This window comes from Ciconia boyciana, chromosome 1 (assembly GCF_034638445.1).
Source record: "Ciconia boyciana chromosome 1, ASM3463844v1, whole genome shotgun sequence".
NCBI classification, from domain to species: domain Eukaryota; kingdom Metazoa; phylum Chordata; class Aves; order Ciconiiformes; family Ciconiidae; genus Ciconia; species Ciconia boyciana.
Window position 1 is genome coordinate 160,789,356 of NC_132934.1, and position 13,229 is coordinate 160,802,584.

At 50.1% G+C, this 13,229-nt stretch overlaps 2 protein-coding genes across 2 annotated transcripts in view; one reads left to right on the top strand and one right to left on the bottom strand.

Moving 5' to 3' along the window:
• The first annotated feature begins 1,018 nt into the window (after positions 1-1,018).
• LOC140648210 (G-protein coupled receptor 183-like) lies at positions 1,019-3,064 on the top strand. Its single transcript, XM_072853880.1, has 2 exons — positions 1,019-1,132; positions 1,973-3,064. Exon 2 carries the CDS (start codon positions 2,006-2,008, stop codon positions 3,062-3,064), a length of 1,059 nt encoding a protein of 352 aa, XP_072709981.1. The 5' UTR covers positions 1,019-1,132; positions 1,973-2,005.
• Positions 3,065-8,683: 5,619 nt separating this feature from the next.
• Positions 8,684-13,229, bottom strand: part of UBAC2 (UBA domain containing 2) — a 106,114-nt gene continuing 101,568 nt past the window's right edge. The window contains exon 9 of the mRNA XM_072849943.1: positions 8,684-12,256. Within this exon, the coding sequence (XP_072706044.1) occupies positions 12,149-12,256 (108 nt within the window). The 3' untranslated portion in view covers positions 8,684-12,148. The remainder of the gene's footprint in view (positions 12,257-13,229) is intronic.

Below are 13,229 nucleotides of genomic sequence, written 5' to 3' on the forward strand. Positions count from 1 at the left end.
ACTGTGCCATGGTCCGGGCTGCTGTGCTCGGGATGGCTCCCCGGCCATGCCACGGACCTGCCAGCCACCCGCACACGGGGCCGTGGGGTAAATCAGAGCTCTCCACTGCCCGGCATCCTGCAGGGACGGAGACTGCTCTGAGAGCTCCGGCTGAGACAAGGGGCTTTGCCCTACATTCACCACACAATATATCATCCTAATAATGAAAATATTTTTCCACTAAGGGCAAATTGTCTCGTTCCGCTCAGGTTAGCCTCTGCCTCAAGGAGCCGTGCCTGGTGGGCTCTCCGTGTGTGTACGAAAGGCAAATCCGGGCTTCACTACAGCCTGGGGAGCCACGCACAGCGTGGCTTGGGCTGGCCACGGGCACAATAAGCTCCACGGGAGATTCGTCCCGACTTTATCGGAAAAGGTGCCATGGTCCGATCACGCTGCCGTGGCCATACATATGTGCCCAGGGGTGAACCCTCTGGACCGCACGTGAACCAGAGCTACGGCTGTTTTCATTGTTCAGTTGCATTTTTCATCCTTGTAGAAATTTTCAGAGTAAAACCCAAAGTCGGCTCAGATGTCAGGAGCGATTGCTGCGCAGGTACAGTCATTTGTCTTCTCCAGTGCAGCCACTACTGAGAATAAGCCCCGCTGCAGCAAAATGCCTCTCACACACCGAAAAAAAAAACCACCCAGAAAGAACACACGTTTTTACTAACCCTCAAAGAAAAAAAGAAAAAAAAAAAACAACCAAAAAAACCCCAGACCTCACGGTGCTTTTATAATGTGAGCGAATCCCGAGAGGCGCTCACACGGCCGGGGAGACAGACAGACGGCCAGGCGCGGGCAGGGAGGCTCCGCACCTGCCCCCCCCCCCAGCATCGGGCGGGAGCAGGAGGAGGAGGAGGAGGAGGAGGAGGAGGAGGCGGCGGCGGCGGCACCGCTGCTCCCAGGTTGGAGCCCCTGATTTCTCTTTCGTGCGTGTTCGTGTGCGTGTGAGCATCTCAGCCCCTCGGGGGTCCCCGCCGCCGTCGTCGGCTGGCAGCGCGGTGCCCGGGACGCCCCGTCCCGTCCCGTCCCGTCCCGTCGCGTCGCGGCGGAGCCCGGCGGCGGGAGGCGGCCCCGGGGGCGGCGGCGTGCGGTAAGCGGCGGGGCTGGGGGCGCGGCGGCCGCCCCGGCTGGACCCGCGGCGGGGACGGGGCGGGCGGGAAGGGACGGAAGGCAACGGGACGGGACGGGACGGGACGGGACGGGACGGGACGGGACGCGCACCCCGGGAGCTGCTGCAGCCCCGGGGCGGGGGAGCCCCGCTGTCCCCGGCCCGGCGGGCGGCGCGGACCCGTGTCCCAACGCAGGGCGAGCGGCAGGAGGGCGTGCGGGGCGCGGGGGCTTGGTGCCGGGGTGTTCCCCGCTCCCCGCTTCGGACCGGCATGGGGCGCGGGATTTTTGGGGAAGGCTGGGAGTTTTTTCCTCTCTCTGAATTTCTTCAGTTTTGTTTTCGCTCTGGTCCCAGCCCCAGGGTGGCAAAGGTGCTCCTTGTCACCTCCGCCCGCCGGCCCCTCCAGCCCCCCCCCACGCCCCCAGCCCCGCCGCTTTCTGGGCGTTTTCTCAATGAAGCTCCCCATTCCCCCCGCCGTGATGAATAAACGACATCGCTGCCGCCAGATGAGGCTGGGACCTTGTTTGTGTGACAGGCGATTCCCCCTCCCAGCCCCCCGCCCTTTCTGGTATTGATTGGGCTGCAAAAAACAAAAATAAGAGGAGCTGGTGACAAGAAGATGACAATGAGTCACAGCCTTTGTTGAGACACTCACACCGAAATCACAAGAGATGCGTTTTTCCAAATTACTCGAGCTGTGTACTGCTAGGGGGGTGGCAGGGAGCAGGGGACAGGCCTTTCTCTTCATGCCAAGGGCCAGCCCTATGGGTGCCGCTCCCGCTATCGATAAGCTGCAAGTTTCATGTCTGTTCTTATTCCAAGGGAGAGGGCAAGAGCTCACGAGGCACCGCGGAAATGGCTGTTGCAGAGGCTGTGTTCCTGCCCGCCAACCTCACCGCCAGCAACCAGAGCAGCTGCAACGTGCACAACCACCACTTCTCCGCCAAAGTCACCTTCTCCCTCTTCTACACTGCCCTGCTGGTGTTTGGCGCCTGTGGGAACATCCTGGCCCTCTGCATCACCTTCCAGCGCAGGAAGAAGAAACTCAACTCCACCGACCTCTACCTGGTGAACCTGGCCCTCTCCGATGCCCTCTTCACCCTGGCACTGCCAGGCAGGATCGCCTACTACATCCTGGAGTTCGACTGGCCCTTCGGGGACTGGTTCTGCAGGGCCACAGCCTTCATTTTCTACATGAACACCTATGTGGGCATCTACTTCATGACCTGCGTAAGCGTGGACCGCTACATCGCCGTGGTGCGCACCAGGCACCCCGGCAGGATCCGGAAGATGAGCCGTGCCAGGGGCGTCTGCGTCCTCATCTGGTCCTTGGTGTTCCTGCAGACGGCGCCGCTGCTTCTGCGGCCCATGACGCGGAGGATGGGGGACAAGCTGACGTGCATGGAGTACTTCAACTTCGAGGAGATTCCCAAGCTGCCCTACCTGCTCCTGGGGGCCTGCATGCTTGGCTTCTTCCTGCCCGTGGGCATCATCTTGGTGTGTTACGTGAGGATCAACCTCAAGCTCTGCCAGACGGCCAAGGAGAACCCACTGACGGTGAAGAACGGGCACCACCGCCGGGCCTTCACTGTCATCCTGGTGGTGCTGCTGGCCGTCCTCCTCTGCTTCAGCCCCTACCACCTCAACATCGTCCAGTTTATGGTCAGGAAGATCCTCTACCAGCCGTCCTGCCGCGAGCAGCAAGCCTTCAAGATGTCCCTGCAAGTCACTGTGGCATTCATGAACCTCAACTGCTGCATCGACCCCATCATCTACTTCTTTGCCTTCCGGGGCTACAAGCGGAGGCTGCTCCGCATCTTCAGGAACAGCGGCTCGATGGCCACCTCCTCCACTGCCAAGACCCCCTCCGAGAGCAACAGCAACAGCCAGCCACCCGGCTCCATCTCTGTTTAGCAGTGCAGACCCTTCCCTTTCGCTCTGGCCTGCAGTTTATGGACCATTGCCGACGGCACAAGCCGGAGCCGGGCTGCAGAGCAGGACCAGCACCTCCGACAGGCTTCATCGCTCCCCTGCCTGGATCTGGGGGCTCTCACAAAGCCAACCCAGCCGGGACACAGCCCTGCCTGGCTCTGCATGCCTGGCTCTGCGCTCAGCACTGCTGGACCTGCCATCCTGGAGCACAGAGAGGCCTGTTTTCATCCCAACCCCAGAGCAGGCAGCTTGTGCAACCGCTCTGGCTGGCAAACACAGCTGGGGGTTTCCCAGCACCGCACCACGCCGCCTTCCCACGCCTGTCCCACATCCCTTGCGGGGCCAGTGGCTGCCGGTAACCATCATGGCTGTCCCTGCACCTCTGTCCCCGTCCCCTGCACTGCTCCTGGAGTGTTGGGGCAGGATCCCTGTGGGGCTCGGGGCGGCCGGCATGGAGCGCACAGACTCGGGGTGTTTCAGGAACAGGCTGGGATGTTACTTCTATGCAGAAAGTCGCCTACAGCTCCTTCCCTGCACTGACAAATGGCAGCTCTGCTCTCCCCCTGCCCAGCATCCCGCTTTTGCACCCGGGCACCGCATGGAGTGAGCAGTAAGCGCAGAGAGTGAGGGAGCTGCCAGTAAAGCTCTTCTTCAAGGGAGAGGGGCGAGGATGTGAATTTGCAGAGCTCCTGGGAGTGCTCCTCGGCCTGGGAGTGCTCCTGTGTCCGCTGCTCGGGCGGCTGCCCCTTCCCCAGGGTGCCCTTCCTCGCAGCTGACGGCACTGCGGTCGCCCCGGGACCTGCTGCCAGGAAGGGGATGCCAGGGCTGGCCTGCCTAGCAGCTGGGCTGTAAGGCTGCAAACCTGCCCTGAGGGCACTCGCCCGGGAAACCTTCCCACCCCTCCTTAATTTGAAGGGAGTGGAGGAAAGGGGACAAGGGGATGAGAACTGAGGGTGGCCTTATGTGACCTTCACTGACCTTTGCTTGAACCTGGCGCCATGACGAGTCCGAGAGCCTCGCTAAGGGCAGGTTATGCATGACGATTGCCAGAGCGAGAGGAGGAGCCCCGAGATGTCGGGTTCCCATTGACATTTGAGCCCATGCGACAAGGAGAAAGTTGGCAGGAGCAAGGACCTACTTGGCTCTTTTCTGAAGTCGCTGTACCATGATAAAGAACCACACCTGGGATTTCACAGTTCCTGGGATGGCTGGTCTCATGTTTGAGGTTGGAAGGGACAGAGACACACACACACACATGAAGAGTAGAAAAAAGCAGCTTTATTTTGCTGAAAAGTAAAACTGAAGAAGTTTCATGAACACTTTTGATTATTACAAATCATTCTTTAATGTAATAACAATTCTTTACGGCTAGAAAGTTAATAATAGTGCCACATTTAGCCCTTTATTGTTTAAATGAGCACGAACGAGCTTTTGGATGATGATGGTTTTACTTATGGTACGGGTAACTGTAGCATCCTGAAGGCTAAGAGGGATGCCTAAAATAATTCAGGTGGGAAAGCGACTCCAGCGGGTCCTTTCAGGAGATTATCTGAGCAGGTCTAACCTCAGCGCTGGCCTGAAGAGAGCCTGTGTCCTAAAAAGCATGTTACAATGACAAGGAAGAGCTGGTACGCAATAATATAAGGATATCAATGGTCTGAACACCCTAAAGGATCCTGGCTAGGCTGGTAGTTGCTGTACAGTTCTGGTGCACTGTTAATTTATCAAAGAAGTGTTGGCTGGAAGGGACCTCTCTGTATCACCTCATCCAACAGCCTACTCAAAGTAGGACCATGGCTGGCATGATGTCAGGCTGGCCACAGCTTCGTCTAGCTGAGGCTCAGAAACTCCAGGCAAGGAGGTTTCTCCCTCTGAGGTGATGGTTCCCATGCTGCAGCCGCCTCTGGATGAAAACATCTTCCCCACTGCCCGGTCTGAACCTCCCCATCCACAGCTGGTGGCCGTCGCCCCTAACACCACCTACTTGTGCTAAGAAGAGCTTGGCTCTGGCATCTTTGTAACAAATTCCCGTATGACTGCGGCGGGGGCTGCCAGGAGAACAGCGGTACGTAGCTACCCCTCTCGGAGAGCCTCCACATGAGCACGGGAGCACAGGTCTGCAGCGGTGCCCAACTCTCCTTCTCCAGACCAAGGCATAGAGGTGTTTTGCCAGGCCGGAGCCTATGGCAGACGCAAAAGCAAACCTGTGACGAAGCCTTCTCAGGAAAAGGTGGAGTATAAACTCGGCCTCGTTTGTCCTTTATTGGGCTCTATTTTTCTCCAAAGTATTTTACTAATAAAGGTATTCCCACCTTTCATCGTCTTGCCACCAGCGAGAGCCTTTGCAGAAGGAAGTGGGCGAACAGCTGCATGTAGTGCTGCAAAATGGCAGCAGGCAGGAGGGCTCCAGCCTCCCTCCTCTGCACTGACCCCGGCCTGGGGCCCTTTGCTTTTCAAAATACCCACCTGGGGATGGCAGGCAATTAGCTGGAGCCGAGGGGACAACCCAAGGGATGGAGAGGGAAGGCACTTGGGCAGAACGGGTCAGAAGGAGCCTGGGCAAAGGAGAACTGCCGAAGGAACCCCGTATCGCCCGAGCCAGCCCACCCACCGGGGGGTGCTCCCTGGCCGCTGGGAAACGGCGCACATCGCTACACTGAAGCGCAACCGCGGAGCATTTTGTCCAGAGGCGCAGCAACGCTCGCCCTGCGCTCCGTTCGCCGGCCTGGCCCGAGCTCCTCGCCCGACGCCCGCTGCACCCGCCCAGCCCGGCGGCCAAGCAGCGCCCGCCGGCACCGCGCCCTTCCCGCTCCTCGCCGCGCCCCGCGGCCGAGCCCGCCAAGAGCCTCCGCCGGCCCTTTCGCTGCCGCTCCCGCTCCGCTCCCGCTCCGCCCCCGCCACCCCGCGCTGAAAACGCCTCCGGAACCCCCCGGCCGCTGCCACGGGCGGGAGGATACCGGCGGCGGAGGGGAGGCCGACGGCGGGGGCGCAGCGCCCGGGCCCGGGCCCAGAAGCCGCCTCCCGCCCCGCTAGCGCCGCCCCACGGCCGCGGCCACAGGGCGGGCGGCTCCGCGCAGCCTCCGCTGTGCTGCTCTGCAGAGAGGAGAGGGGCAACGCCGGTTCCCGCCGAAAGAGGGAGATGAGACCTTCACCCGGGGTTACAAATACGCCCACGAATCTTAAAAAAAAAAAAAAAAAAAAAAAAGAAAGGTGCAGCTGGTGCTCCCCCCACGCTTCTGCTGCCACGCAGGAGCGCGGTGCATTCCTAAGGAGGAGGCTGTGAAGCGTAGGCAAGTGCACGCCAGCACACTGGGATCCCTGATGGCTTTCCAGAGTTACTGCTGCACCACATGCAGGTATTTCTTGCTCCACCCTAGACTGCAGCCTGTTGCCCTTCTGTCTTCTAAGAAGGGGAGGTTGCATTTTTATCTAAGGGCAGTGAGTACACGTTTTGTGGTCACACACTACTAGCATGCCTGTGTGCAAGCGTACAGATTGTATGCGTACGTGGTGCAGACTGAGATTCCCTTAGCAAACTCACGCTGTGAGCCTTGTAGCTCAAACCCCCTTGTGAGCCAAAGCCCTCTAATGCAGCGTATTTCAGGTTTCTCCAAACTTTGCTAAAGGGGGATCAGCTCATGCAATCAAATGGAGTGCACAAAGCAGACAGGATCTTGGCAGGCGACCTGCCTGGCCGACGAGCCGTATCTTAATGCAAATAAGCACACGGAGCTCGAACAGCGCTGCCTTTTTCCCTTAACAGCAGTTCCAAACTTCACACTTTCAGCTAAAAGCATAAATTTCCAGGAAAATGCTGGGGGACAACAGCTCCTGGTTACAGTTACACCTGTTAGTAAACTGGGCTGTACAACACCTCTTCAGTCTGTGCTTTAAATTGCCCTGAATTTAAGCTATTGCACGTCGCGACATCCATCTCTGTAAGCCAGTAAAATACCGTCATGTAAAAAAGCACATATCTACTTAAAATAAAAGCTTCTCACCGCCAAGTAGCAAGCACCAGCGTGATTGTTTGGGCCAGGCAATGTGGGCAACCGTTGGGTTCTCAGAGGTGCACGCATGCCTCTCCCCCCGGCAAGCAAAGCGAGGGACATGCACAAGCTCTCGATCCACCTCTCGATCCCTTAGGCGGGACGCTTGTTCCCCAAGAAGGTCGTGTGCTCTCATGGCACGGGGATTTATAAGCAACCTTGTGTGGGAAGAGCGGTGGGACCTGCGGGGAGCCGTGTCCTTTCTGGAGCAGGGCTCTCCGCAGTCGGGATGGGGTGCCGGGAGAAGAGTCAGGCTGGCAGGACTAACTGTGCTTTGAAAACCAGAAACATCTGCTTTCTCACATACTGTGGTGACTCCAGGGTTTGCTTCACTGCCGAGTTGCTGGGATTACACCGTTTTCTCTCTCGCTTACATGTACCATCTCCTGCAAAACTGACTACATAAAATGGAAGGATTGTCCTATCGGATACCCTGGGAAAAAAAGTGGATTTTCAGTACAAGATTAGCCACAATATTGCGGCTAATACTGCATTTTCCACACAGAATCTCTGTGAATTCTTTCAAAATTGAACTAAGCGCAATGTGACAGCCGCCCACCCCTCTCAGCAGGCCTCTTCTTTCTGTCCTCTGCAGCCTATCTTCTGCTTTGCCCCTTTTCTCTAAACTCCATTTTTGCTCAGTTCCACTTCCCTCATCTCCCTCAAGTCCTCTCCTTTGCTAATCTTAAATGACATTTCTGGTCCCTACTTATCTCTGGTCAAAAGGCCAAACCCTGCTTTCTGTTCAGCCATGGTCCCGGAATTTTTCACCCACTTTTAAAGTATGTATATTCCTGCTTTCTCCAACGCTACCCTTCAGGTTTGGAAACAGTCCCCTACAAACGTGCGTGAGCCCAGCTAACTTCTCATTTCCTCTTAAAACTCTCCTTTGGAAAAAAATCAAATGACAACAGTTGAACTACCAATTTGTTGAGATTCTCACCAGTCACACCCATTCATCAGGTCGTACTGTTCCTCTGCTCCCATCGTCCATTTCTTGTCCTATATTTGGATGGAAAACTTGGACTTAAGGTTGGACTTTCTATAGTTAAAGCATCCCTTTATATATGGAAACAGGAGGAATGTAATCCTACTAAAAATTAAACCAAATCCAGTATGTTTTAAGTTAGCACATACATATATAAAATGTGCATATACGCGTGCATATATATAAACACATATAGTGCTTGTGTGTTCATGTGACTCTCCTAATAAAATGGTATTTATACTCATTTATTATATACTCATATATATTTATACTCATTTATATAAAATACTTATTGCTATGGCTACCCAGTTAAAGCTAATCTTTCAGGTTTTTCCTGTGGAAGAACACATGCAAGAAATTAATTGCACTTATGTATCAAAAAACTCTCTTAGTTCAAATGAATACCATGCATTTTTTTATCCTCAAACAGACGCAGTTCCCCTACAACATGAGAGCTGTAGTTCTGAGTGTTTTCAAATTTGGGTGCCTTCACAACTGCATATATACTCCAAATACACACGTGTTTGAGAGACGGGAGTCTTTGAATACAGACTTTTAATTTTCTTCAACAAACTCTTAGCTCCAGTTAAATTCATCAAACCAATACATAAACATTCTCACTCACTCTCTGTATATATACATACATATACACACACATACACACATATATGTGTATGTATACACATACACAAACAGGAGAGCCAAAAACGTTGCCCTTTGCCCAGACCTCGCAATACGTTCTACTTGCTTGTTCTTTTATTTCAAAAATAACAAGGCCCTTCCTCCATCGCATGTTCACAAAGGCACCGACAAGCGCTAGACAGCACAGGTCGGTACATGAACCCGCTGGGACAGCCCATTTGCTCACGTAAGTAGCAGGCAACCTTTAACACTTGTTTTGGGAGAGGAAAATGGTTTTGGTAGGTACGGAGCCCAATCATTCTCCATCTTAGCAAAAAGTTAAGGCTTGAGAACCTGGCAGCTTATCAGGCAGATTTCCACAAATACAAACCTCGCTGTGGGTGTATTTCGAAGTATCACATAACGTCTAGGAAAGTCCCCAATAAATTACTCCGATGTTGTCACAAAAGACAACATTCCCAGTCTAGCAGAGAAATTTTAACAGCAGCAACTACTTTTATTTCAAAATACCAAATCTTGTCTTTACTAAACCCAGCGTGAATTTCCTAGGGACTTAAAATCCTCTCTGTAGAAAAGTATTCTGCATTCTCTCGCCGTCTAAAAAATATCGTTGGGTCACACACAAAACAGAAACTGTGCGATGAGATATTCAAAACTGTATTGGACAAACACCGTGTAGGCTGTGAAGAACACACTTCTTGCATTCCCAGAAACGGTCCATGAAAGTTTCACCATCACATGGAAACCGAGTTGTTTTCCAGCTCTAACGTGTGAATCTTTCTTCTATGGTTCTTGCAAGAAACAGGAACTGTGTTCAGTGGCATCTGAGACCCCTCCTTTTACCACTTCTTCTTTTTTTTTTTTTTTAATGGAAATCACAACCCTGGAAGCATTTTGAGCACAAACTGTTAAGGGGAGTTCTCAACTGACATCACCAAGACCTGAAATTTTACCCCTTATATTTGATCACGTTTTGCGAAATGCCCAGCAAAATGGGGTTTTCCAAACAACTGTGACGTTTGGATACCCCTTGTATAGATATTAGTGAGAAAGGATTTAGACTTGGAGAATATCTGCTTACGTGTCCCGGGTGTCGCTCGACCTGTTTTAAAATTCCAAGGAATAAGCGCTCTTTGTGCTTGTCCCTAGAGCAGGGCAATGTTGGGAAGGGCACAGGTCATATTTGATTGACTCTGAGCTAGGTGGACCTTTACTTCCTACAGACAAAATTTGACTTCTGAAGTAATTCACTAGTCTTTATTGCTACTTTTGATAAAATATTTGTGAAGGAAGAATCTGTGTGTTTCAAAACCTGTACTTGTTTTCAAAATTAAAACCTGTACTTGTTTCAAAATATTTAACTAGTTTACATATACAAATTATTGTAGGGCTTTTTTTTCTTACATTTGCCCTTTCCTTTGTAAGACAGCAGGTTTCCAGAGTTCTCTGGATAAAGAAATGTCCCTAGCCTACACAGAGACATCAAGCTCCACACAAATAAAACCTTTCAATTAAAAAGCAGGCCCTGCCTAAATAATGTGATCATAGCAACAAGCCACACCCTGAAGGAGGTTGATCAAAGCCCAGGAAAACACACGGTCATTCCAAAAAACCCTTATTTCACCCACTGGAAAATACTAAAAACCACATACAGGACATTGACTTTATTAAAAATTATGTCATGTGCCGAAAGCTGCACAAATTTGATGTCATTTCTGGATAAAGACTTGTATGCTTGAAGGACTTTTTTCAGTTTTATCAGTCAATTAAGAAAAAAAAGAAAAAAAAGAAAAAAGAAAAAAAGAGAAAAAAAAGAAAAAAAAAAAGAAAGGTATCTCCCTCTCCCTAAATCTTGTCCTGTAATTTCCCAGTATATTTTCCAGGCCAAGTGAGACTGCCCAGGTCTGTACTTTGGTAACACATATGTTCATTTAGATGTTCAAAACATCCTTCTCTCTCCTGTATTCTTTCGCCTCCTCCCCTTTGCACCTGCTATTGCCTTTGTTATGCTTCTGATGACCTGTATCTTATTCTAAACGTACATATGTATTAAATATGCCTGTGTGTATATAAATAGACACATACATACACACAATGTACAAACAAAAGTACATACAGAAACATACATTAAATGCTTGAGATACATGAGTAGATTGGTTTCATGGAGTCACAGTCTGGAATCTTGTATTACTTCAGCTTGGTTTTATAGAGATGTTCACCTCCCTCCACCCCACCTCCTGAAACTCCCGAGGTGCTAATACTGAGCACTTCTGAGAGTCAAGCCAAGTAAGTTTATTTATCAATCTAAACTTCAAAACCAATGTTGTACTACCTTGGCATTAGCCTGAATCACCCTTAAGGTCAATATTCCAGTCTATGATCAACACTAAGTTGCTTCAGACAGCGAGGATTCAGCAAATGCAGGGTCATCCACATCTTTGACAGTAGAAAACTAGAACTATATATAGAAAAGTTAGCTTTTTATCATTTTCTTTTAAGACAGTATGTAGCCAGCTCAGAAAATGAAACTAGCACATAGGACACTGAGCATACATCCATCGTTATAGAAGTCTGTCTGAATTAGACACGGAAGTCATTCAAATCATTTCAGTTCTGATCTTATTGTATCATTTGATTCACCTTTATTGCTTCCAGTGAGTATCCTCATGACCTGTATCTGAATAATAATTTACTCAGTTTGTAAAATTTAAATGTACAGTGGTCACTTACCGCAGCTTGCAATACGCACATGAATTTTTTGCATCCTATCTGTGTATTATGTGCTGAATGACAACTTTTATTTAAAAAGGAATTCAAGAGAGAAAATATTACAGGCATTACTAAAACTTTCTGAAGAATGACGTAGTAGTCCCATAACCCTTTACTGAGTTGAAAATGAAGTGATCTTCAAACCTCTTATTACTGTAATAAAAAATCAAATACTGTAAAATAACATGTAAGCTAGAGAAATTAGACTGGTAAATGAAGAAAATACGATTTTTATTGATAGGTAAATCTAGTTGTTGTGGTTGTTGGAGCTTCTTTTCCTAGTCATTAAGTCTGATAACATGTCTAACAAGGATTTACAAGAAGAAAAACCACCTACTTTATTTAAAAAATAAATTTAGGTGATACCCAGTAATAAGTAGAAACTAAAGTAACTTTGAAAAGGATAACCAGACTAGAAACCACCAAGTGATCTGAAGGCTTGGGACCAGTTCACATCATTCATTAATATCACTTTGAATCACCAGTCACGCGGAGCCAGTTTCTCCTTTCTGACGCTCTTGCGGGGACGACCTTCATGAGTCTGTCCAGCAGGTGGCTTTGATCCTCTTTCAGATGTGTACAAACGCATCGAGTGACGTTCCTTCACACAGAAAACCATCAGTGCTGCAGTAGAAAATTAGTGGCTACGTTTAAGTCATTATTTGAAGCCCTCAGAGCTTCTAGAGCATCTCCCCTGGAAAATCCCATTTCCATAAGTCGTGCAACCTGGAAAAGAAATAACATAACACCACTTTAAAATCAGAGTTTTATTCACACTGTGTGCGCATTAGTCATGTTAACAGTGTCAGAGATCACTTTTCCATTGATCAGGCTGTTCAAAAGCTTACCTTTCCAGAGAGTAAGCAAGCATGGCTACGCACCGCCACAAAGATGTATCTGTGACAGCACGCTTAAAAACATTGCCACAGACAGAGATGACTGCTTTCTGATAGTTTATTCAAAACAAACCGTTTGCTGCAAATGACACACCTATATTTTCCTAGCTGGTCTAGTTTTGAAAAAAGAGTAAAATAGAAAGTATGGCACCATACATGACAACTACAGTCTAAATATTCTCAAAACAGCGTAAGTCATCAATGACATTCGATGGAAGAATTACCTGGAATAGGGCATATTAAGACAGTGATTTTGGTAATCAATAACCACTTGACCATCCCTCTTTATAATAGCATGTACTCGACACCTAACCTTTTTGCTCTATGCTAACAGATATTCAAAGTACCACATGTAAAAAGCAGTGTAGGTATAACCACATTTAATTTATGGTTAAATTCCAATCTAAAGTACATTTAACATCTACAATTCTCAATTACATATGACTGAAAGTCACTATATAACTCATTCACTTTTATAGTTAATCTTCCAGAGAGGGGGAAAAACAAGGGGGGGGGGGGGGGGGCAAGGAGCAGCATGTAAAATTAACTGTGGCCACTGGCAGCAGAAAGCATTCCCCATCCTGCTCCTAATGGAAACGGCCTGTGACCAGACACCACAACTCCTGAACCTGCAAGGCCTGGGCTACAGGAGCTTTCTGGGAGCTACCACTGCTCTTCCTCTGCTTGTACAGAGTCTGCAGCAGCAGCAGAATGAGGCTGAGCAGGAACGCAGCAGAGGCCATTTACATCTCAGGAGGATTCTTCCCGGGGTGCAAGAGCAATGTGCACTAGTATTGAAAGTA